This window comes from Bombina bombina, chromosome 1 (assembly GCF_027579735.1).
Source record: "Bombina bombina isolate aBomBom1 chromosome 1, aBomBom1.pri, whole genome shotgun sequence".
NCBI lineage: Eukaryota > Metazoa > Chordata > Amphibia > Anura > Bombinatoridae > Bombina > Bombina bombina.
In genome coordinates, this window is record NC_069499.1 from 846,136,806 (window position 1) to 846,162,943 (window position 26,138).

The 26,138-nt window shown below is 39.1% G+C and overlaps 1 protein-coding gene across 2 annotated transcripts in view; it reads left to right on the top strand.

The window, feature by feature from the left end:
- Positions 1–469: 469 nt before the first annotated feature.
- Positions 470–26,138, top strand: part of LOC128646056 (NAD(P)H dehydrogenase [quinone] 1) — a 70,476-nt gene continuing 44,807 nt past the window's right edge. Inside the window, exons 1-4 of one of the 2 annotated variants that reach the window (XM_053699476.1) lie at positions 470–591; positions 19,631–19,795; positions 21,903–22,033; positions 22,217–22,330. In XM_053699476.1, coding sequence (XP_053555451.1) covers positions 585–591; positions 19,631–19,795; positions 21,903–22,033; positions 22,217–22,330 — 417 coding nt within the window. In that variant the 5' untranslated portion in view covers positions 470–584. Of the gene's footprint in view, positions 592–14,361; positions 14,437–19,630; positions 19,796–21,902; positions 22,034–22,216; positions 22,331–26,138 lie in introns of those variants that run through there. The other variant, XM_053699478.1, reaches the window with a different exon arrangement.

A 26,138-nucleotide genomic window follows, 5' to 3' on the forward strand; every position in this document is an offset into this window, starting at 1 on the left:
GAATGGGTAATAAAGGGATTATCTATCTATTTAAACAACAAAAATTCTGGTGTTGACTGTCCCTTTAAGTACACAGGGTGCACACATGGCTACTATAATGGCACGAGTCATTTATTATTCAGTACTTTTCTTGTATATCACAATTCCTTAAAGGGACATGATGCAAAGACTCCTTAGCATGTAAATTGTTTGGCAAACACTATTATACCCTTCGTAAAACACTTCCCTGTGCCAGAGTTAACCATGGATAAATGCTATCTTAACATATTTATATCTCTATTATAATAATAATAATACTACTACAATATATTAGTAATCTTTCTTATAACTATCGTAAATGAAAAATAATTTTACAGTTACACAGGGAATTACAGCGCGAAATCCCCTCAGTCATCAGCAGTCAGATGACAGCCAATAGGGATATGCAGAGCAGTCAGCCAATAGGAATGGGCGCACCTCTTTTCCGTGAGGCAAGTAATTGCGACTGTCTGATTCAGTTCTCAGCAACTTGATGCCTAATTGCCTATTCAGTCAGTGGCTGCTGTACCAACCAGACGTGTGCGACACGGGTTTATACCGGAGACATGGCAGGTACGCACGGGCACTAGAGTTTAATAAAACATTACTTCGGTGATGTAAATTACTTTTAGCTATTCTGTAAAGGCCACTTCAATTTTGCAACGTAAATAAATGCTTCGTATAGTTATCCTTCCCATATTTGAAGGTTACGTGCTGCTAATCTACAGATTTATAAGTAACTATACTTGGTCACTGTGCTGGGTAATGTGTACGCGGTACCAGATTACTGATAAATTGTCTATTGACAAAACTCCGGCCAGTAATATTTGCTTAAAATGTAACGCAGATTTATTATACATTGACAATATATATATATATATATATATATATATATATATATATATATATATATATATATATATATATATAATGCATGGGGCATTGTAATACGAGCAATGTTTTATGTTTGAAAAAGTTACTTTGTCTCACGGGCTATGAGATGAGCATTTCTGTGCATGTTGGCATGGATAATACACATGTGTTGTATTTCTGATAAATAAACGGACAGTAAAGTCAGAACTAAAAGCTCATGGTTTAGATCTAGCATGCAATTTTAAGCAACTTTCTAATTTGCTTCTATTATCAAGTGTGCTTTGTTCATTTTGCATCCTTTGTTGAACAGTAAACCTAGTTAGGCTGATAGGAGTTTTGGATGTGACCTCTCTAGGGTTCTATGGCAGCAGTATTTGCAACAATGTCTAACATTGCTATAAACAGTGTTGCAAACGCTGATCTCAGATGGCTAAAGACCCAGGCACACTCCTGACTTTACCATGAATGACTTTTTTTTTTTTTTTTTTTTTATAAAGTGACATGAAACCTAATTTATTTTTCTTTCATGATTCAATCAGAGCATGTGATTTTGAACAACTTTCAAATGTACTTCTAGTATCTAATATATTTTGTTCTCTTGGTATCCTTTTTTTGAAAAGCTTACCTCTGTCGGCTCTGGAGCTGCTGATTGGTGGCTGCACATATTCCTCATGTTGTGTGCTCACCCAGTGAAGCTTTTTTTTACCAATAGATGTATCTGGCAAATATGTTTCTATTCAAAGATGTAATTTGTGTATGTACATTTACATTTTGACTGGAATGTCCCTTTTAACTGTTGTGGGTAAAGATGGGAGCTGGCTGTTGATGGTTTGCCAGCAACATGATAAATGCACTATTATATGGCTGGGTGTGACTAGTTGTAAGTGTAAAAAGGATAACCATAGTATTTAACTATTTTATGTTACAAATATTTTGATGACGGGGATCACACGATCAGTGAAGGTTGAGCTTAACGGACTTTGTCTTTTTGGAGTTTGTGTTTTGTTGCTTAAAAGGAGCCTTTAAATATTGAATGGAATGGAGGTTTTGTAGGAGAAGATTCTTCTTTGGGAGTTGTCAGTCAAACATTCATATTTTTGTGTGGAGACAGGAAGAGGGAATACATTTGTAGCATATATATATATATATATATATATATTATTATACTATCAGTTGTGGAACGTCATTCTTGGTATATAAAGCTCTAAGGAAGGTGTTGCTCAGGATTTGCAGGGCAGACCCTAGCAGACATCAGTACTTATGGGAGTATTCATTTTGATTGAGAGCCTGCCCTTTGCATGGTAGTTAAACTGCTGTCCTTACTGCATCTCAACCACAGTGTAAGGAGAGTGCAACAAAGCCAAGTTCTCTGGCTGTGTAGCATGTTGTGACTTGTAATTCTAAAGCCCAGCCTAGAGAAGATATATTAAACGCATGCATTTATTTCTCTGTGTCTTAGGTTGACGAAAGCAGCTTTATTTTTCTTCAGCTAAACACTACAGAGGCACTAAGTACATTTCTGACAATGGTGGTAGCTAATGTATGGCAATTTGTAATCTTGTGTCATCCCATCTTTTTCAAATGAGGGGTCATTCATTTTTTTTATACGCTCATAAAAACACTGATATTTGATTCTGTGTAGACTTCAGATATATAGTCAGTTAGCAAGATTCAAGTTATATACATTGACATTCAAAAGATATATATATTTTTTTTAATGCATTTAGAAGACTAGGTGTTAGCAGTCCTAGGCTTGGGCAATGAGTAGCGACAATAACTATTTGCAATTCTTGTTGTAAACACACTTAGGTTTCAGTTCATTAATTTTCCATTAAAAATAATTCACAGATAAACCAGGAATTTCTATATCTTGCCAACTTATATTTAGATCCCAATTGACATGAAGAACTCCCTTCCATGAAGGGGGCAGGACAGAAACAGTCCCTGCCCAAATATAAGTGAGCCCCTAACAAACTCCCCCTAACTATATTGATGTCCAATGGTATAGACAAAGGATAAATCTAATATGCCATAAAGGGGGGGGGGTCAATGGGGGTCCAATTATAAGTGAGCAAGGTATAGAAATTGCAGTTTTATGTAAAAAAAAAAATATATATATATATCCATTGAAGGTGCAAATTTGAAATGAGTGAAATGAGAACTTTGGCAAAGTTCATTGTGGCTGTGGCCAGACCAAATTGGAGAGCTTTGAATTGGAAATTATTTTGGCCCACTGCAAAACATAGAAAATGCTGATGACACTGTTTAATTGGGATGTGATAGTAAGCATCTTTTAAGTCTATGCTAACCAAAAAAAGAACCTTGAGGGATTAGCGGCTTTATAGTTTGTAAAGACTCCAAATTTGAGAGGCTTGACTTGTGGAAAAGTATTGAGATTTGTGAGATCCAGAACAGGTCTCATCAACTTTAGGGACATTTTTCATGTATGGCACCAATAAAGCCTAATAAATAATTATCACACCCTGACTGCAGTCAGGAATCTCCAAAGTAACTAAATACTTCCCCATCTTCACCTTCCACCTCAAAAACAGCATTTACAGGGTCAGAGCCTCTTGAGAAATCACATATAAGTTAATGTCAAGATTGTATTAAATGAAATTTATATCTTCCAAATGCAGATTTATGGCAACGGTTACATACTGTAATACAAGTTTCAAAAGCGTTACACAAGAGAAAAACTCTCAACAATGTACTCGCTAAAAGCTTAGAGGCAGATTTTTCTTTCTCCTTTTCAATTACCTTCTCTTTCCTGCACCGAGAGGTGGAGGAGGAATGCTCCATAAATAAGTTTTAGCAAATTTGAAACAAAATCAGGAGCAGCATAAATGCTATGCATGAAATATAGCGCCCATGAAGACACAGCCATGACGTTGTCAGAGTATGACTTGCACACTAACCTCACTGGGACACGTAACCAATAGCACATCTGCACAAGAAGAGTTGCTACAAAAAGAAGATAAAGGATTTTCAAAGACAGGACACATCTCCAAATGCCAGTGGACATGGAGTAAGCAGAATCCCGTGGGCCATAAATGCACTCTCTGCAAGCAAAAGTGGACCTGCACAGCCCAAACAAGCCAGTAGGAATGGAGCCAGCTTCCTTTCCATACCTGGATAGAAAACAAGTAATCAGGGAGTTTGTTAGGGGTTTACTTATATTTGGGCCTATGTGGGTGGAGTCTGTTTCTGCCTGGAAGGGGGTTCTTCATTTGAATCTAATTAAGGGGCCAAGAAAACGTTTCCTTAAATGTATTTATTAAATTAACTTGTGTTTTAAATACACCTAATAATAATACTGGATAATTGTTTATATATATATATTTATTAAACACTATGAGAAGGTAAAATAAAATGATAAACTGTATATAAAAAAGAACCTCTGCAATATACTTCCATTATTTACTTTGTCCCCTTTTCCTGCAATTCCATTCTTAAACTGTGAGCTTTTAATTTCCTATTAGAAATGGAAGTGCAGAACACTGTTATATTGCACACAGCCATTGGCTGCACACTCTAGTGACCTATTTATAACTGTCTCTAATAGGTTAACTTCTCTGCTGTAGCCAAAGGTATAACATGGTAGCTCTAAAACGTTACTTATTTTGTCTATATTTAAACAGCAAAAAAATACATCTACATGTTATTCTCAGACTAATCTTTTCATTGAATGCACCATTCTATCTAGTATTTATTTAGTGTTTAATGTCCCTTTTAATAGACTATATAGTATTGTGTAAATATAACTTTTTTTATATGCACTGGGAAACAAAAACAAAAAAAAATAGTGACTCACTTTATTGCTATATTCGCTTTATTGCAGTGGTCTGGAACCAAACGTGCAATATCTCAGAGGTATGTATGTACTTAGAAACTGGCACAAGCTCCTAATTAGCAAGTAGCTAGGTGAGAAAGGACCAGAATTCCCTCATCCCTAATATCCCTGTGACGCTGGTCATGACATCACTGTATAGGCAGATAAAAATTCACATTGCTTGTGGTATGGGAGAGCCTTTTTATGAAGCCCATATTTCAACAACAACAAAAATATATAGATTTGATAAATTTGAAAAGGCAGACTTCCCTGTACATAGCTCAGCTTTTTGAAATGGGTGAAATTTATATATTTTTGCTGCTGTTGTGCATTTACGCTGTCAGTAAGGGAACCAAGGTGATATATATATATATATATATATATATATTTTTTTTTTTATTTCATATATATGCCTCTTGTCATTGGCTCCCCATGTGTTTAGCTAGTTTACATTAGTGCATTGCAGTTCCTCAGCCTACCTAAATTTATTCTTCAACAAAGATACCAAGAGAACAAATTTGATAATAGAAGTATATAGATAGATATATACTATAGATAATGCAATTTTAAAAACTTTCCTATCGAAATCATAAAAGTTTAGTTTTAACTTGAATGTCCTTTTAAATCACTGCATTGCAAAATATATACCAACAAAATGGTTATAAATGTTTAAATGTCATGTTAGCAAAATTTACAAGGTGTTGCAGTTTCTTATTTCATTAGTGACATATATATATGTATGTAAATACACATATTAAGCAATCACTGGGCAACATGTAGGTGGGTTAGGTTTCTTAATTCAATTTAATTCACTCCAGCCTCTCTAGGAGACTGTAGAACTATCTTTTATTTCGATGGCAAGAAAATTGGCATTTCCAATATTACATTTCACAATTTTTTTTTTCTACTGATAAAAGGTTTTTTTAATGGGTGATTTACATTTAAAGGGACACTCAAGTCAAAATTGAACTTTCATTATTCCGATACAGCATGCAATTTTAAACAAATTTCCAATTTACTTCTATTAACAAAATGTGCAGTCTTTTTATATTTAAACTTTTTGAGTCACCAGCTCCTACTGAGCATGTGCAAGAATTCACAGAATAAAAGTTTATGCATTTGTCCTGTGGGTGCGCTTTTCTCTGTGTGTATTTAGTCTTCCTATGGGGAAAAAGGGGAAACCAGACATGGACTCCTTGCGCAGTGCGCTTAGAGGAATATGGCTACATCTCACTGACGAGGCCCAATGAAGGCCGAAACGATCGTCTGGGGTTGCTGTGTTCCTTGTTCAGAGGAATTGCCTGGTATTTCGGCGCTGGACTGACCGTAATAGGCGGGATCAGACTGATATACTACAGGAAAGTTCTTCTCTGTGAAAAGCATTACTGGGCTAAAAGTAGCTGCACCCAGGTGGTAAATCGCCATAGAACAGGCTAACAATGGTATTGAGCCGGTTGTTTGTTCCTGTGCGTGCACTTCTCTCTCTCTGTGTGTGTATTTACTTGTGATTGGCTGAGGGCTGTCACATGGTACGTGTATGCATTTGTGATTGGCTGATGTCTGTCTTTTTATCATACATTTGTTGATTATGCAAATCTGTGTTGACTGGTCCTTTAAGTGAAATAAAGGCAGTGCTAAATAACTTTCCCAAGGTCACCTTGTAACTTTTATAAATAAATCCATTATCATCCATAGAATACCTTGCAGCATAACGTTGTTTGGAATCTCAGCCAGTATTGTATTAGATTTTATTTATAAAGTTTCAGCCTATTCTGTAGCCTATTCAGTATGTTAAAAATGGCTCCTGCAGATATTGTGTCGGAGAAGAAAGATCATGTGGAGGGGTTTTATAATACGTTTGAACACAAATAAATTAACAGTCCAGCACTCATGTATCCAGTGCACGATAACTGGACCAATGGCAAGATACCGGCAATGTCTAAAAATCCACACAAATTGTATCAGCACTTTACTATAAACATCCTTTATTTACATCATATATAAGGCCATGATTACGAGCTTATTTTCCGAAATGTTGTCTTTACACTGTACTTTTACGGTGTAAATAAAGAGATTTGTACCACTTGTAGTTTTGCAAAAATCCGCAAAGATTGTAGGAGCAAAATTCTATGTAAAATAATCTGCAATATGTAATAGATTTGGCCATAATGTGACTAACAAAACCCATCCTGTTAGTATCAGAGTTCTTAGATTTACAAGTTCAGCTGATTTTTGAAGATGGCTGACTTCTTGCAGGTTGTACAGGGATTGTTTCACAAAAATATTTCTCCAGCGAAAATGAAAAAAGATAAATGTTTGGTAGCTTTTTACTTCAATTAATCTGCTCTACAAAGGAAATGGAGATTTGGCCCTGGTCCACTGTAGAATGATTGTTTTGTTTTGTTCCTGCACTAATTACATTGACAAAAGCGGGCCACTGGTAGCAATCTTAGTTACTGTATTTGAGACTTATTTGCCAGGTACATAGTGCTTTATAATGTGTACAGCCAAATATGTAGTGCTTTATGTAGTATGATACAGAAAAATTAAGTCAAATAGCACAGTTGCTGGGTCTGACCGAACAATAAATGTTGGCGGCATTAAATTTTTTTTTTTTTTTTAATACTAATTACAATCTTCCTAAGATTTTGTTAAGGGTTGTTTAAAGTGGAACCCAAGGTTTATATATGTCCTGCAAGTCATGCCAAACATTGTATAGTTCTGCCATACCTTCCTTTATTTTTCCAGCAGTTAATTGATCCCCTTATTTTGTAGACAGTTGTGAGGTCTCATTCAGCTCAGCATCCTGACTAAGGATAACAGAAGTCACACAGAATTCTTGCCATTATTGTTGGGTTAAATAATGCTGCTTAGCCAGCACCAGGCCTTCCACATATAAAATGTTAACCTGAATAGTAGATCGGATTAAGTAAATATGTCTAATTAAATAATGTAGGTTTCACATACACTAGCATCAAGGAGAAGGAAACTGGTGTATAGTGATTATATATGCTGCACCCTGCTTCCTGTATCTTGACTATGCCAGGAGGGGACCAATAGGATTATGCTTCTAATTTAATACCTTGGTTTAAAACAAAGCATGTAATAACATATACATTTTGTATAATAGTGCCAGTGAACCGTAGGACTGATAAAACATGACTGTGGGCAGGGATCTTGACTTTTATACAAAGTTAAAGGGACAGTAACGTGCAGAATTAACATAAGGATAGCTGTACCTAATAATAATAATAATAATAATAATAATAATAAAAAAATAAAATAAAAAAAAATTGCAGTTAGATTTATTCACCCAAAACTTAATTCATGTATTGCTATCAGCTTTACCCAGCTCCTGAGCACACTACCTTTAGTTGAATAGCATGGTCTGGTGTGCTGTTAAAAACTGCAGTATAATGTAACTTCCTCCCCCAAGTTTACTGTCCCTTTTTAAAGCCCATTCCCTTTAGGTAGGACACTTGTTTACCACATGCAGTATTTATAAGTTTGAAACCTTAATCATTCACACACTAATTAAAAGCAAATGCCAAAATCAATATATCCTCCATCTCAATGAGAACCACCCTTGGCATCTCTGAGAGAACTCCATTTCCCTAAACCACTTAATCCTTCCAACTCACTTGATGATGGTGGCAGGATTCAAACCTACCTAGATATAACCGTAAATGTAAAAAAGCAAATGCAACAAATGATAAGGAACTCATTGGTCACGTCTTTAGACTATAGTTAAGGAAAGTAACTTTTTTTTTAATTTTTATAATGTTCATAATATTTAGCAGTAGTTTAAATACTGCAATATAAAATGTGTGGCAAATAACTTCACTCCAAGGTTATATGAAAGAGGACAATTAAAACAGGGCTAGTTTGTCCTTGGAGCCCACTGAGCCTTTACAATGGAACCAGGCCTCCTAGATTTTAGGTTCCTAGGCCTACAGCTATTGTGGACCCCCCCCTTTTTTCTACCACCATTCTGCCCACATATTTAATGGGTAAATACCACTTGCCTACACCAACGGATGCTTTGGCTGCTGCCTACTCTTTGCACATCTGTTGGACTCTGGAGACCCTGTAATGGGAATTCCCACAGTGCTGTGTGCATTTCCCAGATACTGTATTGTTAATCTGCATTGAGAGGTGTGTGTGTGTGTGTGTGTGGAGTAGACCACTGTTGTCTCTGCAAATAATACAAGCTCCTCATTCTCAGGTGGTTAGCTAAGGCAGACTACAATTTCATCCTCATGTATAGTATCTCTGGCTGTTAGTTCATGATGTCACTGTGCAGTGCATGTGGAAAAAGTGTCCAGAGAAGATAAACTTAAAGGAATGTGACCCTTCTAGCAAAGACCTCAAGCAATACAAAACGCTAAGCAGACTCATGATTTTAGCAGCCACGGAGAAATTGTTACACACTTTAACACAGGAGATTTTTAAATGTACTAGAACAGTGTCCGCCTTTCAAAAGCACAATCATATTGCTTTAGGCATTAGATGCTTGTATACACCTTAAACCATTGCAACATATAGAGTATGCTCTAGCATAAATTTGACATATAGATATTACTCGTTCATGAGCGCTGACGCCGCTGCCTGCGACTGAGGCAGCTACTAAGAACCAAAAATTGACAACTCATTAAATGCCAGCACATACTCCCTATACATAAGAGCTATCTTGTCTACCAATACTGTGATATATCCTGACCTTAGTTAGATGGGTACTGACACCTCTCACATCCCACTATCTCATTAGGTCCCACAAGCCTAAATACCAACATGGCTGACCTCTTTATCGATCACTAAACAGCTTCACTAACATGGCATTTAGCGCAAGAACAGATCTTATTATGCTGCTGACTATATCCCTGTCATATTGCCATAACACACTTAGGGCACACATGGGATGGATTTCATTATATATTTGTACAAGTACTATTACATATAGTATTTTTGTATACAGTTTTGGCTTTTTGCATCTTTATGTTTTCTTATTATACTTGGCTTTGCCAATATACAAATTTTCTCTTTTTTTATTGTCTATGAGATGTATTCTTGTTTATTATGTTTATTTAGCTCATTATTAACCCCTAACTATGGATTAATATAAGACCATAGGTTCAAGAGCGACCACCAAGTTTAAGTTTAATTTCAAAATATCAGATATGATGTAATATTTGTATCCTGTGTTGTAAATGCACATATTGTATTGTCCTCAATAAAAAAAAAAAAAAAAAAAAAAACTTTAAAGGGACATAATACTCATATGTTAAATTACTTGAAACTGATGCAGTATAACTGTAAAAAGCTGACAGGAAAATATCACCTGAGCATCTCTATGTAAAAAAGGAAGATATTTTACCTCACAATTTCCTCAGCTCAGCAGAGTAAGTTCTGTGTAAAAAGTTATACTCAGCTGCTCCCAGCTGCAGGTAAAAAAATTAGCAGTGCTGAGGTCATGAACTCTTACTGTGATCTCATGAGATTTGACTTAACTCATGAGATTTCATAGTAAGCTTCCTTTACCTGATTGGTGAAATAATATGAGAGTGCACGAAGCTCAACCCTTCAGATGTCCCAGGACAGACACACTAAAATGCTGCTTAGAAATCCTTTACAATGGGAGGTGGCTACTGAGGAACTTTTGAGGTAAAATATCTTTCTTTTTTACATAGAGATGTTCAGGAGATATTTTCTAGTCAGCTTTTTACAGCTATGCTGCATCACTTTCAAGTGTTTAAACATTTGGGTATTATGGCCCTTTAAAGGGATGTGAAACCAAAAACATTTCTTTCATGATTTAGATAGAGCATGCAATTTTAAAAAAACTTTCTAATCTACTTCTATTATGAATTTTTTTTTCTTTGTTCTCTCTGTATTTTTTTTTTGTTGAAAGCAGGGATGTATGTTTAGGAGCTGGCCCATTTGTGAAGCACTGACAGCAGTATTGCAAGAATGGTATCCATATGCAAGAGCACTAGATTGCAGCACTGTTTCCTGCTATGTAATGCTCCAGATGCCTACCTGGATATCTAACGCAATATTATGGAAACAAATAGAAGTAAATTGGAAACCTTTTTAAAATGGTATGCTCTGTCTGAATTGAAAATATGTGGGTTTTATATCCCTTTAATTTCTCATTCCTTGTGGTGTGTGAGACTTTTCTAAAGTCAAAAATAGTGTAAAGTAGATTTTATGGACCACCTCAAAAAACACACACAACCCTTGGTGATCCTAAAACCATACACAAATGGTGAGTGTTCCAAACTGAGCTCAAATGCAGTAATTAGGAAACAGTCTTCCACTCCACAGCATACAGATATTATTCCCAAACAGCAATGGAAATGCCTCCTTCCACAGACCGGTTACTCGCAGCCCTCCGTAGTTGAAAGCCATGCTGTCTGATCCTGGATACTGCTATGCTTCCCGTAGGATCAGTGGTGTGTGAATCAGAAAATCCCTCCAGTGATGAACCGCTTGCTCAGTCCGACTTCCGGGTACTCCGTTAAGTCATGGACACTCCTCCACCATGTGACTGGCGACGCTCCAATCGGCATCAGCTGCACCACTGACAGACAGGTGCCTGGCTAGCAGGGAATATCAAATGCGGTAATACAAAAGGTGATGCCGACACTCTTCAGTTAAAAGTTTATTCTTTATTGATTTATATGTTTAGGCATCCTTGCCTTAACCGTTTCCGGTTCTATGTAGGAATATATCCGACAAAGGGTTTTACCGCTTGCGGCACAGCTAGGCTAGATGTGGCGCTGTGCACTGATCACTGGTACTAGACGGATGCCCGCAGGCACGGGGACCGCTGCAGGAATCGGAACGACACAGACGGCACTGGCCAACAGCCATCAGAGATTTCCCCGCTGTCCCTGAATGGGGAGAAATGAGTCTGGGAGGGAGGAGCCTAGCAGCACAACCCTGACAGATGTATAGGCTAAACCCCCTTAGTGTTGTGTGCAAGGGATCTGCATATGCTGAGCCTATTTGTCAGTCTGTGGATATTAAAATAATGTAACACATCACTTTCCTATAATAAAATAACTGCACACTTTTCCATCTGTATCCCTAAGGCTGATGGTAGAAAAATAAATAAGACCTGCTGGCTCACTTATTAAAAATTAATAGGACCAGAAAGGGTTAATCATAAGCGCTTATGATTAAGGCAAGGATGCCGCAACATGTAAGGTATGATTTTTTCCATTTTTAATGTGACTTAATAAAGAATGAACTTTTTGTATTAACACCTTAATTTGTATTAACAGACATTTTATAAAGGCCATATCTCAGCCTCTGTTATGTGTAGATGAAGTCAGCCTCTTATTTTAAATGGATGTTTTTTTTGTTTTTTTTTTCCCCCCTCCAAATGCACCAGGCTTGTGTCTTTTTGTTTTTATACAGTGTCAGAATTGGAGCACGTTATTTTATGACCCTTTAATTAAACCTTTCAAGGGGGATTACATTTTCAGTTAAAAGTCCATTTTAATGGTTGACCCAGCAGCTTTTGTGTCTGAGAGGACAGATCAAGTGCAGAATTTGACAATGCTTTGCAAATTAATCCATAAGGTATGACTAACAAAATGCGGTCCCTCTTCTGTGTTAGTAAATCTGAGACCTCTAATACTAAGAGTTCAGCTGATTTATAAAGTTGGTCACGTTCTTGTTTCATAAAAAAAAAAAAAACTCTCTATGGGAAATCGTTCTCGCGTGCCTATAATCATGTGAAGCAATACTAAATAAGTAGCTTTTCACCCCTTAGTGAAACTGTTTTACAAATGAATTGGAGATTTGTCCCACTGTAAATAATCTTTTATTACTTAGGTCTAGGGTTGGCATCTGTGCTCCATAAAAATGGCTCATGCTACATTAGGCTCACAGAGGGAGTGAAATAAATGTTGGGAGAGGGGAATGCATTTTCGTAGAGCGATCTGGGAGGGGGTAGGGTATTGAGGAGGGGCAGCTACACTACAGAAAAATGTGTTTTATTTTTTTAAAGCATTTGTTTTTGAGCAAACTAGGTACTGGCAGACAGCTGCCAGTACCCAGGATGGCGGCAAATAGGTAGAGGAGGGTTAGAGAGCTTTATGGGTGGGATCAGGGAGGTTGGGGGCTAGGGAATGATCCACCACTGCAGAATAAATATATAAAAAAAATGCCTTATTTTAGTACTGGCAGACTTTCTGCCAGTACTTAAGATGGCGGCGACGATTGTGAGGTGGGGAGGGAAGAGAGCTGTTTGAAGGGGGTCAGGGAGGTATCGGGGGGGGGGGGGGGATGTGTCTGGTGGGAGGCTGATCTCTACACTAAAGCTAAAATTAACCGTACAAGCTACCTAATTAACCCCTTCACTACTGGGTATAATACAAGTGTGTTGCGCAGCGGCATTTTGCTGCCTTCTTATTACCAAAAAGCAATGCCAAAGCTATATATGTCTCTTTCTGAACAAAGGGGATCCCAGAGAAGCATTTACAACCATTCGTGCCATAATTGCACAAGCTGCTTGTAAATAAAGCTTGTGCAATTATGGCATTTGGCGATGAAATGGTGGCACGAAATTTACCAAAATGGTCCTAGATCAATACTTTGGGTTGTCTATATAATATATAATATATATATATATATATATATATATATATATATATATATATATATATATATATATATATATATATTATTTTTAGTAATCATGTCAAGGGATATTCAGGGATTCCTGACAGATATCAGTGTTCCAATGTAACTATCGCTAATTTTGAAGAAAAAAAAAGGTTTGGAAATTGCAAAGTGCTGCTTGTATTTATTGCCCTATAACCTGCAAAGAACATGTAAACATTGAGTATTTCTAAACTCAGGACAAAATTTAGAAACTATTTAGCATGGGTGTTTTTTTTTTTTTGGTGGTTGTAGATGTGTAACAGATTTTGGGGTCAAAGTTAGAAAAAGTGTGTTTTTTTTTTTTTTTGTTTGTCCCCCCCCACCACCATTTTTTCATCATATTTTATAATTTTTGTTTTTAAAGTAAATTATAAGATATGATGAAAATAATGGTATCTTTAGAAAGTCCATGTAATGGCGAGAAAAACGGTATATAATATGTGTGGGTACAGTAAATGAGTAAGAGGAAAATTACAGCTAAACACAAACACTGCAGAAATGTAAAAATAGCCTTGGAAAAGTGAAAATCGGTCTGGTCACCAAGTGGTTAAAGGGACACAAGTCAAAATTATGCTTTTATGATTCAGATAGAGCAGCAATTTTAAACAACTTTCCAATGTACTTCCATTAACAAAATGTGCACAGTCTTTTTATATTTACACGTTTTGAGTCACCAGCTCACACTGAGCATGTGCAAGAATTCACAGAATATACAGTATGTATATGCATTTGTGATTGTCTGATGGCTGTAATATGATAGAATGGGAGTGGAAATTGACATAACTGAAATTTGTCAAACTAAGTGCTTTTGCATTGCAATAATCCATGTGGTTTTTTGTTTAAATTGTTTTGGATACATTTCTGTCTAGAAACAAAATTCATGGATATGATTGCTAGTATTAAATGGGTCACCTTTTTAGTGGGATTATTTAAGCTTAACTGTAGCTTTTTCAGGGCCGGATTGGGCCACTGGGATACCGGGAAAAATCCCGGTGGGCCGGGACATCAGGCTGGACCGGAAGCTGCAGTGTGTAGAGCAGGTAAATGATCTGATCTGAATGCTGGCTCCTAACACTGTGTGCTTCACTCACACTGAAACTACTCCCTCCTCCCTCTGGTGAACCAGCTTCACAAGGAATTATGTTTAGTCATTTTTTGCCTCCATAATCTTCCCCCTCAGATATCCTCGCTCCTCTCCAGCTAGTCACCCTGTGCTGCTGCGCTGCTCACTACACTGTCCTGCGGTCTGTGCTATTCACCCTCATTCTGCAATGCCTGGTGGTGCCCCTCTCTGGCGGAACCTGCCGGCTGTGCCCCCTCTCCCTGCTCTGTGCCCTCTCCCTCCCTGTTAGGTCAGGTGCCTGCTGTGTCTGCCTTCTCTCTCGCGGTAGCTTTTCGTGGTGCTGCAGCTGTTCCTGTGGTCAAAGTCAGTGCTCGGGGGCTGGCAGCTCGCAGACGGTCAGACCCGGTGCAGGGTGTCACTAACCAGGCAGAGAGCTCATCCCTGCGACGGTCTCGCTGATGCAGAGTGATCGCGGCTGCACAATGAGCCTCCTGCTGGTCCCCTCCCCACACGAGTGCTGTCATCACTGGCGGAGGAGGTGGAGGCTTCACCTGGCGCTTCCTGCATTACCAACCTGATGCTTCTCACCCCCTGCCTGCTGCATTACCTGATGCCCCCTGCGCTCCTCCTCACTCACCCCCTGCCTGCTGCATAATTACCTCCTGCCCCCTGGGCTCCTCCTCACTCACCCCCTGCCTGCTGCGTTTTGTCATTGGAACTAATGTTTTAATAAAACAGGGAGGGGAGCACTGCAGCATTATTTATGAGGGGCAAGTTTCAGAATTTGTATGGGCTGGGCTGGAGGGGGCACGTGTGTGGTGTGTGTGTCTGCATGTATGTGGTGTGTGTGTGTGTCTGCATGTATGTGGTGTGTGTGTGTGTCTGCATGTATGTGGTGTGTGTGTGTGTGTCTGCATGTATGTGGTGTGTGTGTGTGTGTCTGCATGTATGTGGTGTGTGTCTGCATGTATGTGGTGTGTGTCTGCATGTATGTGGTGTGTGTCTGCATGTATGTGGTGTGTGTCTGCATGTATGTGGTGTGTGTGTGTGTGTCTGCATGTATGTGGTGTGTGTCTGCATGTATGTTGTGTGTGTGTCTGCGTGTGTGTGTCTGCATGTATGTTGTGTGTGTCTGCATGTGTGTGTGTGTCTGCATGTATGTGGTGTGTGTGTGGGGGGGTGTCTGCATGTATGTGGTGTGTGTGTGTGGGGGGGGTGTCTGCATGTATGTGGTGTGTGGGGGGGGTGTCTGCATGTATGTGGTGTGTGTGTGTGGGGGGGTGTCTGCATGTATGTGGTGTGTGTGTGGGGGGGTGTCTGCATGTATGTGGGGGGTGTCTGCATGTATGTGGTGTGTGTGTGTGGGGGGTGTCTGCATGTATGTGGTGTGTGTGTGTGGGGGGTGTCTGCATGTATGTGGTGTGTGTGGGGGGGGTGTCTGCATGTATGTGGTGTGTGTGTGGGGGGGGTGTCTGCATGTATGTGGTGTGTGTGTGGGGGGGGTGTCTGCATGTATGTGGTGTGTGTGTGGGGGGGTGTCTGCATGTATGTGGTGTGTGTGTGGGGGGGTGTCTGCATGTATGTGGTGTGTGAGTGGGGGGGTGTCTGCATGTATGTGGTGTGTGAGTGGGGGGGGTGTCTGCATGTATGTATGTGGTGTGTGTGTGGGGGGGGTGTCTGCATGTGTGTGTGGGGGGGTGTCTGCATGTATGTGGTGTGTGTGTGTGGGGGGGTGTCTGCATGTATGTGGTGTGTGGGGGGGGGGGTCTGCATGTATGTGGTGTGTGGGGGGGGTGTCTGCATGTATGTGGTGTGTGGGGGTGGGTGTTTGCATGTATGTGGTGTGGGGGTGTGTCTGCATGTATGTGGTGTGAATGTTGTGAGTCTACACAACAACACATACTACATAGCATACACTTATACATGCAGTGTGTATCTTTATTTGTATGCTCTGCAGTAAATGTATCAGAATTTGGAGACAGATATGATGCTTCCAGTCTTAGCGAGTGTTAAATTGTATTTGAATATATATTTATGAAACCGGATTTCTTTTTTTTTTTTTTCCCCCTTCTTTAAATGTAGATATGTATTTTTTTTTTTATTTAGAATTTCATTTATATTACATCGGTCTCATGAACTTTTTTTAAAACCCATTTCCCATCCCTGCTCCAGCACACCACATCATACTTTTGCCAGAGGGGGGTCCCTAGGGTTTCCAGGTGTCAAGTATTCAACTGGACAGTCTAGATTTTACTGGACAGCCTGCTAAATTACTGAACCCAAATGTTTTTTCTTTTGTGATTCAGATCGAGCATACAATTTTAAGGAACTTTCTAATTTACTCCTATTATCAATTTTTCTTTGTTCTTTTGCTATCTTTTATTTGATAAAGAAGGCATCTAAGCTAAGGTGCCAGCCAATTTTTGGTTGAGACCCTGGACAGCACTTGTTTATTGGTAGGTGAATTTATCCACCAATCTGCAAGAACAACCCAGGTTGTTCAGCAAAAATGTGCCGGCTACTAAACTTTCTTGCTTTTCAAATAAAGATACCAAGAGAATGAAGAAAATTTGATAATAGGAGTAAATTAGAAAAAAGCATAAAATTGCATGCTCTATCTGAATCACGAAAGATAATTTTTGGGTTCATTGTCCCTTTTAAATGTCGAGTATTTTTAAAGACCTGTGTCAGCTAAATGTAAATCTCTACCCAGGCCAGTTCGTAAGCTTATAAGTTTAATGCATTTTTTTATTGAGAAATGTATGTTTTTAACAGTTATTTAAAAAAAAAAATTGTGATTAAAATGGCAATCGCGATATTTCATGGCCAAAATTGCAATATATATATTTTTTCTCTCTATCGCACAGCCCTACCTGCAAGTCGTGTTTACTGTTAGATCATGCCATGTCTTCCTAGGGCTTCAGCTCCACCCTGCACCCAGCAACAGTAGAATTGCATGATTATCAAGTTCATATTAAGACAATGATTTAAAGGACCAGCCAACACTGTAGATTTGCATAATCAACAAATGCAGCTCAGCTCGCCTGTGGCGGGATGAAAATACCCGCAGGTATTCGGCATTGCACACGAGCGCAATTTTGCGCTCGCTTGCAATCCCGCCCCCTGCCCGCGCACAGCCAATCACGCGCGGGCAGGAGCTGTCAATAGTCAGACCGAGGAGATTGAATTTCGCCAGATTAGAGGTGGCGAAGAGGCTAAGGAAGCAGCGGTCTGGTGACCGCTGCTTGATAAATGACGGCAAGCAAGTTCTTGAGAGAACTTGCTGCCGTAAGGGCTTAATAAATCTAGCCCTAAGTCTGAACTTCAAATGAGTAGTAGATTTTTGTTAAATAAATGGCAAAGTTATGTCTATTTCCACTCCTCCTGTATCATGTGACAGCCATCAGCCAATCACAAATGCATATACATATATGCTGTGAATTCTTGCACATGCTCAGTAGGAGTTGGTGACTCAAAAAGTGTAAATTTTTAAAAATATTGTGCACATTTTGTTAATGGAAGTAAATTGGAAAGTTGTTTAAAATCGCATGCTCTATCTGAATCAAGAAGTTTAATTTTGACTTGAGTGTTCCTTTAACACCTGAATTTCAAATAAGCAGTATTTTTATTTTATTTTTTTCTTCTTTTTTCTACCCCCTGTATCATGTGACAGACATTAGCCAATAAGACTAGTATACATATAGCCTGTGAGCTTGTGCAAATGCGCAGTAGGATCTTGTTACCCAGAAAGTTTGAATATAAAAAGACTGCAAAATTTGATAATGGAAGTAAATTGAGTCTCTTAAAACTGCACGTTCTTTCTGAATCATTAAAGTTTATATTGACTTAAAGGGACACTGAACCCAATTTTTTCTTTTGTAATTCAGAAAGAGCATGCAATTTTAAGCAACTTTCTAATTTGCTCCTATTATCAATTGTTCTTAATTCTCTTGCTATCTTTATTTGAAAAAGAAGGCATCTAAGCTTTTTTTGGTTTCAGTACTCTGGACAGCACTTTTTTATTGGTGGATGAATTTATCCACCAATCAGCAAGGACAACCCAGGTTGTTCACCAAAAATGGGCCGGTATCTAAACTTACATTCGTGCATTTCAAATAAAGATACCAAGAGAATGAAGAAAATTTGATAATAGGAGTAAATTAGAAAGTTACTTAAAATTTCATGCTCAATCTGAATCACGAAAGAAAAAATTTGGGTACAGTGTCCCTTTAAGTTTCCCTTTAATCCCCTAATTGCAGATGTTTGTGATGTCGCCTTCAGCTTCACCCCTCCCCCCTTTCAGCATAGTCCGCACCCTTACTATAGACTGCAAAAGAGTTTACCAAAATGTTATACAAAGCTGCTCACAGTGCCAGGGATTTCACATGTAAAATTTTAAAATGAGTTTGAGACAGTATGGAGCAGGGTTGTATCTTCTGTCTTTTTGTCTAGCGTTCACATACACAAGCAGCAGGGAGTTATTTTGTTTATACACACTGCACTCTCCTTCCTGTAATTTGGCTATGGCAATGTACGGGTGCTATACTAATGTTTCCCACTACAGCTTTAGTTAATTATCAAGCTTGTGCTGTAAATAAGTCTTGGATTATCCAGTGATTACCATAGTTTGTTGTTAAACTACTTACTTATTTTAATATAAAATCAAAAATGTTAGTACTTGTTTGATAAGGGTAGAGGCTTGTGTATACTGTGTACACAGTTGCAGGGTTAGGCCTGTAAAGTCTGGAATGAGCACTTTTAATTCTTGTTAGTATTTGAAAATCCACAATTTTCAGAATTTATTTACAGGAAAAGGTGGAAAATAACTGCTGAATGTTGTAAAAACAAGTGTGAGAGCAAACATCAGCTGAGCATCCCTACAACGATCAGCAGGCGCTGGACTAAAAATGGGCCTGCTGCTAAGCGCACAGTTTTGCTTTTTCAAATAAAGATACCAAGAGAACGAAGATAAATTGATAAATTTGAGTAATTTAGAATGTTTCTTAAAATTGCATGCTCTGTCTAAATCATGAAAGTTTAATTTTGACTAGGTTATCCCTTTAACATTAAATCAGAGGTGAGCTGTTTTATATACGTGATCTTATGACAATTTAGCACACCATTGTGTAGTAGTAACAGTCAATATTCTGTTATATTTTTTTTTTTTGAAGGGAGAAGAGCACTCGTGGTTTTGGCTCATGAGGAAAAGAAGTCATTTAATTATGCAATGAAGGAGGCCGCTGTGAATTCTTTGAAACAGAAAGGCTGGGATGTGACTGTATCTGATCTTTATGCCATGAAGTTTAATCCTGTGATATCACGATCAGATGTAACAGGTACAGACTTAAACAAAACTCTGCAAACTCATTTTTTTTATCACTGTTTGGTCAGTTAGTGAGACAAAATATATTCACTCCATTTAAAGGGACACACTAGTAGGAAAATAAAATGCTCCCATAAAAGCACCTAGCCCAAATCCCACTTGGGACCTGCATCGGATTATCCCTCTTGAGCAGAACATGGGTGTTGAGCCAATTAGGAACAGTATACTCAGTGGTTGGAAAATCCAATTGTTCCCTCATCTGGGATGAGTAGGAAATGTCTCTGGGTGAGTTAAAAAAAAGTTTCCCATAAAGTTGCTCATCATATTTTGCTGTATTTAATATTTTAGCTGTGCACTATTTTTCTGTGCATGGGTTAAATCCTGCTAACGTGCACAGATTTGTGAGAGAGGCGGGCTGTGTAGGGCAGTGAAGGAGTATGTAGGAACTAGGTTGCTGCTATAATTTTATTAATGCAAGGATACCATTGGGACAATTTTAGTCTGGCTTGCTCCAAGCATACAGCTCCTGCTGTTCTCCTCAGATCCAACAGCTTCCGGTAGCGGCTCAGCTAAAGACAAAAACTCCTACTACACTAATATGTGAAGATAAAAGTATCATGAGCCTCAATAAAAAAAGCAATGTATTTTACTATGCAACTTATTTCTCGGCTTCTAAATGAGCTGTTTCATCAGGCATATACATTAAATGGATAATTGCTTATTTAAAGGGCTGACACAAATGTCTGTATTTTAAAAACTGGAAGTATTGTCATAGTAACAAAAACAGTTTGTACAAAACATCCTTTTGATACAGAGTTATTGCAGCCCGTAACCTACCGCTCCTAGTGTGGTTTTCCTTCTGGTGTTCTTAAGCGTTAGGGTCACATGACCTAAAATGTCTGTGATTTGTTCAGGGACAGAATCCATTGCTTCATTCATTACTTGTGGGGAAATAAGAACCTGGCCACCAGGAGGAGGCAAAGAAACCCCAGCCAAAGGCTTAAATACCTCCCCCACTCCCCTCATCCCCCAGTCATTCTTTGCCTTTTGTCACAGGAGGTTGGCATTGAAGTGTCGGAAGATTCGGAGTAGTCTCTTATGGAGGTTGGGACTGGAGTTTTAAGTAGTCCTCTCAGTGAGAGCATGGATGAAAGTTAGAGTAAGAATGAGGCTTCAGTTGACCAATTTGGAAGGCAGCTACTTGGTCTGACTAATCAGGCTTCCTCCAATCATTGCGTGTACCCCAAGGTGTCCAGCTCGTGAGGCCACGCAATGATTGGAGGTAGTCGGATTCGTCATCGATATGCTAAGTACAGCATAAGAAGTGGGCGGGCGGAGGATCGCCGGTCTGCTATCATAAGGAAAAAGTTAAGAATTAAAAAAAAAACAAAGAAAAAAAAAAAAAAAACGCTTAAAGGTACATGAAACCCAAAAATTTTTCTTTCATGATTCAGATAGAGAATACAATTTTAAACAACTTTCTAATTTTACTTCTATTATCTAATCTGTTTCATTCTCTTGGTATCATTTGTTGAATGAGCAGCAATGCACTACTAGTTTCTAACTAAACACATGGGTGAGCCAGTCAAAATATATATATATAATGTATACTGTGTGTGTGTGTGTATATATATATATGCAGCCACCAATCAACAGCTAGAACCTAGTTTCTCTGCTGCTCATGAACTTGCCTAGATAAACCTTTCAGCAAATGATAGCAAGAGAAGGAAGCAAATTAAATAATAGAAGTAAATTGGAAAGCTGTTTCAAATTGTTCTCTATCTGAATCGTGAAAGAAAAATTTTGGGTTTCATGTCCCTTTAAATGTAAAGTTTAATGAATGAAAGTGCCCCTGTATTTAAGAGTATTTTTAAAAACAAAGCTCTTTCTCGTTAAACCTTTACTACATTCACTTTAAAGAAAAAATGTGGCTTTCTTGCCCCTGTGTTTTAATAAGATTCAAAACTATTCCTTTTAATAGTGATAAATACAGAGAGGAAAAAAAACTGATTTTGAAAAACATTATTTTTGACTTACCAGGCATAATGTAAAACTGCAAGATAAATGGGGAATACTGTACATATTTTATTTTTATTTTGTTTTATGTTATGTTTGCATAGGAAACTACAAAGACCCAGAAGATTTTAAATATGGAGCAGAATCCATGCAAGCCTGGAAAGAAGGGCGTTTGAGTAAAGATATTGTTGAAGAGCAAAAGAAATTAGAAGCTGCTGATCTTGTCATATTCCAGGTGTGATTTAGATACTGTATTACTAGTTCTCCTTATATGACCTATAACTCTTTATACATCATACACTTGACCCTAACCACAGCTTTTTAATTATTTTCTTTTCTTTTTATAGATCTGTTCTGAGAACCTTGTGCATATGTATGCTTTTCTTTTTAAAAAAGTCATTCTGATTTATTATTGCAGTTTCCAGTGCTTTGGTTTGGACTGCCAGCTATTTTGAAGGGCTGGTTTGATCGTGTTTTAACCCAAGGATATGCTTACAGTATGCAGTCCCTGTTTGATGATGGTCATTTTAAGGTAAATGGACTATGCAAATTTTATTTTATTTTTTTATGAAACACACCAATCTATCCCTCCATAGCGGTTGCATAGTTACAAAGCCCTGTAGTTTAGTCATGAAAACCAGTAATTGGTGTTAGTTTTTTTTTAAATTGAGCCTATATATGAGTTGGTTTTTTTTAAATATCCAGTTTGTTGCTTTTCAGCTTATAAATGTTTTCTTGAGCTTTTTTTTTTAAGAGAAAAATCTGTGAATGTCATGCTCCATCTAGTGGCTAGAGATTATATTATACAATAAACTATGAATATAACACTAATTTATATTTAAAGAGACATTAAAAACTAAATACATTTCTTTAATTAGGTGGTGAGAGTTCAGAAATGCATTACACTTGTGATTCCTAGCCACTAGGATGAGGCAAATTTCCCTAAAACTGTGAAGAGCACTTCATCCCTTCCGCCTCACCGGTGTGTCAGTTTAAACTTTGCCTCCCAGGAGCTGTGTAAAGATTTTTACAAAGGGGTTCTCAGATTGAGTTGATACCCATATTCCCCCCCCCCCAGAGAGCTACTACAAGAGAGACAGTGGTGTATGGATTAGTCAGTGGCACTATTACTCTCTAAATGTAGCCACCAATCAGCAAGCGCTACCTAGGTGCTGATCCAAAAATGGGCCGGCTCTTAACCTTACATTCCTGCTTTTTCAATAAAGATAACAAGAGAACAAAGAGAAAAGAAAAACATTTTGATTTAGTATCCCTTTAACTCAGGGAAGACTTCAGGATAATTTCTCCAAGATTCTGAATGATGCAGGGTTAAAGTAATACCTCTGTCATGGCATGTCAGTACCTTCATGGGTAACTCTCTCTGCCATAATTGCCCTAAGGCGTTGTGGGGACCCCGTCCCTTAGCCTCCACTTGAGGGGTTGCTGGTATATCCACAAGTATCCTCTGCAGTATATTTATTTGCACTGGGTGGACTCTCTACTGGATCAGCATTCTATGAGGTAGAAAGGCTTGAGCAAGCAAAGACGCAGTGGAGGGGTACTGCAGTCCAGTTAAGTGACCCAGACACTACACAGCCCAGGAACTATCCCTAATACTCATAGTTGGGGGTTTACAGCCTTTACCTATGTGCAACATCAGAATTTCAAGAATTCAGACTCAAAATCCCTCTTATTGCATTGCCCTTATACCCTTTGGCAGCTCACTTTACTTTTGGTAGTGGGGAGGCAGAGGGGGAACCAAAGGGGAACTGTTTTATCAAGCGGGGAGTTGAGATGTCCCAGATCTTTGGGCTGTGGACATAGTATCTCAGGGTTACAAAATAGAATTCAAAACTTTCCCTCACAGGGACAGATTCCACCTCTCAAGATTATCTGCTGACCAGGTAAAAAGAGAGGCATTCTTGAACTGCGTTCAGGACCTTTCCTCCCTGGGAATGATTGTTCCAGTTCCAGTAAGGGAACATGGTACATGGTCTAGGATTCTATTCAAATCTGTTTGTGGTGCCCAAATAAGAGGGAACTTTTCTACCCATTTTAGACCTAAAATACCTCAAGTTTCTCATGGTACCGTCCTTCAAAATGTTCCATTCTTCCTTTGGTCCAAGAGGGTCAGTTCATGATGACCCTAGACCTGAAGGAGGCGTATCTTCATGTTCCCATCCGCAGGGATCATCACAAAATTCCTGAGATTCGCCTTTCTAGACAAACACTTTCACTTTGTGGCTCTTCCGTTTGGCCTTGCCACAACTCCCAGAATTTTCTCAAAGATTCTGGGGGCTCTCTTGGCAGTAATCGGGTCTCGGGGAATTGCAGTGGCGCCCTACCTGGACGACATATTGGTTTAGGCGCTATCTTTTCAACGTGCAAACTCTTATACAAAGATCTTGTTGTCTCTTTTACGTTCCCGCTACAAGGGTGGTTTTATTAGGGACCATAATAGATTCCTTATCTATGAAAATGTTTCTGACGGAAGTCAGAAAATACAGAATTATCTACTCTTGCCTCTCTCTACAGTCTACTGTTCGGCCATCAGTGGCTCAATGTAATGAAGGTAATTGGTCTGATGGTTGCTTCCATGGACATCATTCCCATTTGAGAGCTCTGCAATTATGCATGCTCAGGCAATGGAACAGAGACCATTCGGATCTGTCTTAGAGGATAGAGCTAGACCAGTCGACATACTCTCTCTCCCGTGGTGGCTTTCTCAGAGCACTTGCTTCCGGAGACCTTTCTGGGTGATTGTGACCACAGACGCCAGTCTGCGACTCGTTAAAGGCGCAGGGACTATGGACTTGGAAGGAGTCTGCTCTCCCCATAAACATCTTGGAATTGAGAGCGATTTACAATGCTCTGATGGCTTTGCCTCAATTGTCCTTAGCCCGGTTTATCAGGTTTCAGTCGGACAACATCACCTCAGTGACTTACATCAACCACCAGGGAGGAACTCTGAGTTCCTTAGCCATGAAGGAGGTGACACTGATTATTCAGTGGGCGAAAGCTCACAATTGTTGTCTATCTGCCATTCACATTCCTGGAGTGGACAACTGGGAAGCGGATTTCCTGAGCAGACATACATTTTATCCCGGGGAGTGGGCTCTCCATCCGGAGGTGTTCTCCAGATTAACCTTCAAATGGGGGGTCCCGGAGTTGGATCTGATGGCGTCTTGGCAGAATGCCAAGCTTTCAAGGTATGGTTCAAGGTCAAGAGATCCTCAGGCCGCTCTGATAGATGCTCTGGCGATTTCTTGGGATTTTGGTCTAGTATACCTGTTTCCTCCGTTTGCGCTCCTTCCACAAGTTATTGCTCGTATCAAACAGGAGAGAGCATCAGTAATTCTAATAGCTCCTGCATGGCCTTGCAGGATCTGGTATGCAGACCTAGTTAAGATGTCATCTCGGCCACCTTGGAGGTTGACTCTGAGGTAGGACCTTCTAACTCAGAGTCCATTCCTCCATCCAAATCTTGTTTCTCTGAAGCTGACTGCGTGGAGTCATTCATTGAGACCATGATCCAGGCTCGCAAGGCTGTTTCCGAAAAATGTACCATAAGGTATGGCATAAATACCTTTTTATTGGTGTTAATCTAAGGGCTACTATTGGAGTAGGGTGAGGATTCCTAGAATTTTGTCTTTTCTCTAGGAACGTCTGGAGAAAGGGTTGTCAGTCAGTTCTCTGAAAGGTCAGTTCTCTGTATTATCTATTTTTATTATCATTATCAGGTATTTGTAGAGCGCCAACAGGTTCCGCAACGCTATGAACATAGGTGGTATATAAAAAAACAATTACAGGGACCAAATGGGTAGAGGGTCCTGCCGAGAGTTGCACTGTTGTAGTCGGCTCTTATAAAGGTAAATTACAAACAGCTGGGCTCATAGGCTTACATGCTATGGGGTGTAAGGGGATAGCAGTGGAGATAGAAAGGTTAGTACAGGTTGTATGTGTCCCTGAATAGTAGTCTTCAGGGAGCACTTGAAGCTTTTAAAACGAAGGGAGAGTCTTGTGGAGCGAGGCAGAGAGTTCCATAAAATGGGAGCTAGTCTGGAGAAATCTTGTAAACGGGAATGTGAGGCGGTAACGAGAGGAGGAGAGTAGTAGATCATGAGGGGAGCGAAGGGAACGGGAGGGAGAGTATCTGGAGACAAGGTCTGAGATGTAGGGGGGAGCAATGCAATTGAGGGCTTTGTGGGTCAGAGTGAGAATTTTGTGTTTAATCCTGGAGGCAAGAGGAAGCCTGTAAAGGGATTGGCAGAGAGGTGCAGCAGATGAAGAGCGACGTGAGCCTGGCAGAGGCATTCATTATGGATTGTAAAGGAGCTAGG